The 4785-nt window shown below is 38.1% G+C and overlaps 1 protein-coding gene across 1 annotated transcript; it reads right to left on the reverse strand.

Moving 5' to 3' along the window:
• Positions 1-1795: 1795 nt before the first annotated feature.
• On the reverse strand, positions 1796-3779 carry LOC111292249 (GDSL-like Lipase/Acylhydrolase superfamily protein). Its single transcript, XM_022884523.2, has 5 exons — positions 3326-3779; positions 3036-3236; positions 2766-2938; positions 2414-2684; positions 1796-2314 (listed from the first exon to the last, which is right to left on the reverse strand). Exons 1-5 carry the CDS (start codon positions 3582-3584, stop codon positions 2064-2066), a joined length of 1155 nt encoding a protein of 384 aa, XP_022740258.2. The 5' UTR covers positions 3585-3779; the 3' UTR covers positions 1796-2063.
• Positions 3780-4785: the final 1006 nt, after the last annotated feature.

Below are 4785 nucleotides of genomic sequence, written 5' to 3' on the forward strand. Positions count from 1 at the left end.
ACGGCTCTTCTTTTGGATGTTCCATTTTCTGAAACTCTCCGAAAAGCATAAATCAGAAGACATAAATGCAACCAATTCCATGCTTTCAAAATTTAGTAATTTTGAAATACATTTATCAGTTCAGTTCAGTTCATTGTTGTGTTTTCCAATGGCCACATCAGCTCATTGTTGGTAACTGCTTTGTTCTTGATTTGAATGACCAATTGACCGAAGAACCAGCAAAGATGAGTTGCCTTCCAAGACTTCAAAACCTTTGTGGCAGTAGTTGGCTTAGGTTTTCCAGGTTTATAGGCTGAAAGTGAAAGAATTGACCAATCTGCCATTGTTGAATGGCATTTATGAACATCCTTGCCCTTCCCTTCGTTACAAGTAATCAAGGAAGATTGTTGCACAACACCAAAGAAACCATGACATGAGCTGTATAAAACAACAATTTGAAATGGACAAACTTTTCCCATTTGCTTCCATTGCCACACTGATAATCAAGGAAAGTGAGACGTACTAATAAAGAATTCCTCAATTTGACAGTTAAACTGAACATGTTTACAAGGAACCAAAAGCCTAAAGCTAATATGACAAGAGCATCACAATCCTATATTCATGAGAAATGACCACTCTCCTCAATTTAAACTGGTGGGTCAGAGAATGACCCATTGAAAATGCAATTTGCAGCCAATTAGTTAGTGCCGGAGTGTGTACATCCCATCCCAGCTAATATATGCCTGCATTAAATGTCACATGGATCATCATGAACTGTTCCATTGAACTAGGCCTTTGTGGTTTCGCCGAGAGAGATTAGTTTGGGAAAACATCATTGTTTACCAGGAAGGCCTCTGAGGAGTCATCTGCCAGAGGGAGAATGGTTTTGAATGACAGGTTATTTTCCTGGATGTGGAAAATGACTGAACAAAATACCAGTTATTACTCACTTGAGCTTTTCCTCCCAAAAAATGCCTTTCCATTCATGTGCACAAGCACAAGAGCTAGACATAGAACATAGGAACCCAAAAACCCAGACCAAGAAAAAAGATCTTCAAAAAGCCCAGTGTCTTGTCAGATCAATTTGGTCAAACCCTTTTTTTGAGTTATGAAGACAGGACCCTCAACACCAATGGGGTCTAGCCCGAGTTCACAGAAAAGGCCCAAAAGCTTTTAAGAAAGGCCTCAAACCCCAATGTCATAGTCTCATGGATTGACTCTAGTCACAGCTGATTGTGAATTTATGATCGTAGCACCAACCACTGGTTATTCTTATGCTTTTGACAAGGACCAGACTTGGTGAGGGCCGATGGCCGAGGGGTTTGAAGACAACACTAGAAAAAGTACGCAAAATGCAACATTTACATGTGAAACATGAAAGCAGCTCGTCCTAAAACTATACCATGGTTCTAGTTTATTGATGGAAAACAATCTCTGTCACAGCTCTTGATGTTCTAGCCAATACCCTTAATTTCAAACTGAATTTAAGGTCTCTTTGAAAATTTCTACACCATGGGTGCTTTAAAAAGACAAGAATAATGGCATGCCCATGTCATGTAATGAAAACTTCAACTATTTATCGGCAGCAATTGGACTAGTTCACACTTTAAAGTCACTGGTAAAGCACAAAGGCAGGTTTAAATATAATAATAAAGTGAATAGAAGTTTATTTCAATTGATTTATACAAGAAATTCAATAAATTTAAACTTTAAATCTTTATACTTGATTTATTCTTGGAGTTTAAATCTTGATACTTGGCCTATTCGCAACCCAAGCTACAGACTTCATCGTAAAAAATATATAACAATAATAAAGTGCCATAAATAAACTAATATTAGAAAATATCATAATTACTTTACCATGCAAATGCTTAAGCATTAAAAAAACATGAAGATAGAACATTGTTGAATATATGTAGCTTCTAAGATAATAAACCTTTTTTTTTTTCTGATCAATTGAAAAGACTGTTGTCTTAAGATATTTTTATAGTGTGAGAAGAAACCACAATGTCTCTTATGATGAAGTGTTTCACTGTCATTTGATCAGCGAACATACCATGATTGGTATTTTTCTTTAATTATCATCACATTTTTCTTTGATGTTGACAAGCATCTTGAATTGGAACAGGTGGATCAGAGAAAGAGCCATTGAGAATGCGCTGTGCAATCCACATATTGGCTGCCTGAGAGTAATGTATACCATCCCAGCTAACGTGCCTTGATGGATGATTGCAAGGATTGCCATAAACTGTTCCATTCACAGTGGCTTTTTTGCCACAATTAATGTGGTATCCATAAAAACTTCCACAGCAAAAATTAGCTGGATCAACAAAACCTGCCATAAGAACAACACAGCAGCTAAATCTCAATAAATGGATCAACAGCCTGCATTGCAAATTTTCATAACATGTTTTGTCAAAACAAGTTTGTTTACCTAGTTTCTTCGCGTTGCTAATGAGCGCATATTTGGCTGAATAGACATCAACATATGTGAATTTGGCAAAAGGGAGTTGTGTCCTTAACCGGGATACCTTGTCCTTAAGCTGCCTGTTAAACTCCATAGCCACCTCATTGTGAAGTTTCACACATCCATTCTTGTCTAAATTACCAGGCTTTAACTTGTCATATAGAACACTATAGGGCAAGCAACCAAGGGGACCTGTATTATGTACCCAAAAGAACCTTGCCCCTTCCTTGTATAGTACCTGAAACCAGGATAAGTGGCAGTAGCAGTTAGTTTAACTACACTTTGCTAATACTTCTGCTAAAAAATTGCTGTTGCTTACAAGAATAGCTTGGGACAACTGGCCTGTGATACCAGGAATAGATGCTAGAACTTGTTTTTCCGTCGTGTGTTGGAAACCATAAGAAAGATCATTTTGTCCAATATCAAGTGTGAATAGAGCCTGTGAGAATTCTGCAGGCCTTGGTAGCTTGCTAATGGTTAAAGGGATTCTTCCTGATGTCAAAATTCACCCAAAAAAAGTATAATTGGTGGTAGAATTCATAAAAAATTGCTATATAAAATGACTTCAGCACAGAATGGAAAGACTTACTGTTGAGGCTAAGTTGATTGTAAAGAGCAGTGCTGCGAGCTTTAAATTGAATGAACTGTGAAATCTGAACCCCAAGATTGAATGGACTATAGCCAGGCGGTCTAACCGATGAACCTCCCGTTGCAAAATTAGCACCATGCCTGAAATTTGTCCCAACTGAGTCCAGGTATGCACTAAGGTATGGCAACTTCAGATTCTCAGCTGCAACAAGCAACAAAATGAAAAATCGAAATACGTAAGCTGAAGCATTAATATTTAGACTAGCCAAGAGGAATATCATTTAAGCTTGCCTATAAAGTCTATGATGAGGCGACCATCACAGGCCCTGCCTGCAGGATGTCCAAAGAACGTCTCTCCATTTGGTGGAAGAATTTCATTTAAGGCTGCAGATATTCCTCCAGTGTCTGAATTTGAGTCCCCAAAGTTGTATACTGCTGGAAACCCACATGACATTGAACCAACATCACTTTTCACTGCTTTCCATTGCGCTGCCAATCCAAAAACCAAGATCCCAAATACATAAAACAGTTTCCAGGAGTCCTCCATCATCTCCCTTGGCAGAAGCTAAAGCCCTTCAAGAGTTTAAAGGAAAACTTTCATTGCCTGTACTGGTATGAGTTTAAGAGTTTAAAGCCACCGACATGAACTGTGAAGTGAGATCTTTCTGACGGTTTAAGTCTTGGATTCTGGCATGATTAGAAAAAGACAGAAATCACCATTCATTGAATTGGAAACATTAGCCATGGCCCATATGGCACATTATCTTTCTTTTTGAAATTTCAAAAACCATTTACTTTTAATTTTTTTTCTTGATCGGCATGGGGGACAAAAAAAAATAATGGTCCACCAAAAATCAAATACCTGTGATTCTAGGTCCAACTAGTATATGGTCCCTTTACTCTCTCCTGTGATAATGATTTTGAAACCGGAATGATCATTGACATAGCGTTTTTTCGAGGCTAATGAGATCTCAAACAAGAGTTTCCTTAACATTTATCTCAATCTGTCATACCCCATTGAGGCATTTTCTTCTTATTAAAAAAGCTCACCCCATTGGAATGAATTTTATTGTTTCTAAATTGACAAGAAACGCCTGAAATCAGTTATGGACCCACTAAAATTGATTGTACCTTTTCGTGATGAAGAAGACATTATTTTCGTAAGTTTTTCTACCACAATCTTCACGGGCCAACAGATGCAAACAACAACAGTTGGCCAAAACTGCTTCTTAATTACACTTCTAAAGTGATAGTAGGCATGGCCTGCATGCCGAGAGTAATTAGCAGCAGGTGTCTAGCATGATTCCTGGGACACAGAAGTTAGAGCATGTGATTTCTACACAAGCTCAACAGCATAGCACAAAATCTGCATGGAGTGCCATGTATTTTGATCCAGACTATTAATTCTAGGGAGGTAACAGTTTCTTTTCTGCTTTTTCTTTTTTCCCTTTTGGCCAAATGGGGAGGGGATGAGAAGTTGCCCAAGCCAAGGATAGACTCAGTGGAACTTGGAATATTCCCCCTATGTTCATAACTATGGTAAACATTGCAGAATTGAAATTTTGAAAACTTGGCCATAACCTCTGACAGCAAGAGTTCCCTGGCCAATACATTTCAAGGTAAGGCTGAAATGGATTTATTTATAGTCAATTAGTCAATCCAGGGGAGAAGTTGGTTCCTATAAACCTCTGGCAATTTCCACTGTAGACTTCTTCCCCTTATCTTCATTCTTATCCATACGGTTCTGCGAG

This window comes from Durio zibethinus, chromosome 10 (genome assembly GCF_047325235.1).
Source record: "Durio zibethinus cultivar Kanyao isolate XHJ-2024 chromosome 10, ASM4732523v1, whole genome shotgun sequence".
NCBI lineage: Eukaryota > Viridiplantae > Streptophyta > Magnoliopsida > Malvales > Malvaceae > Durio > Durio zibethinus.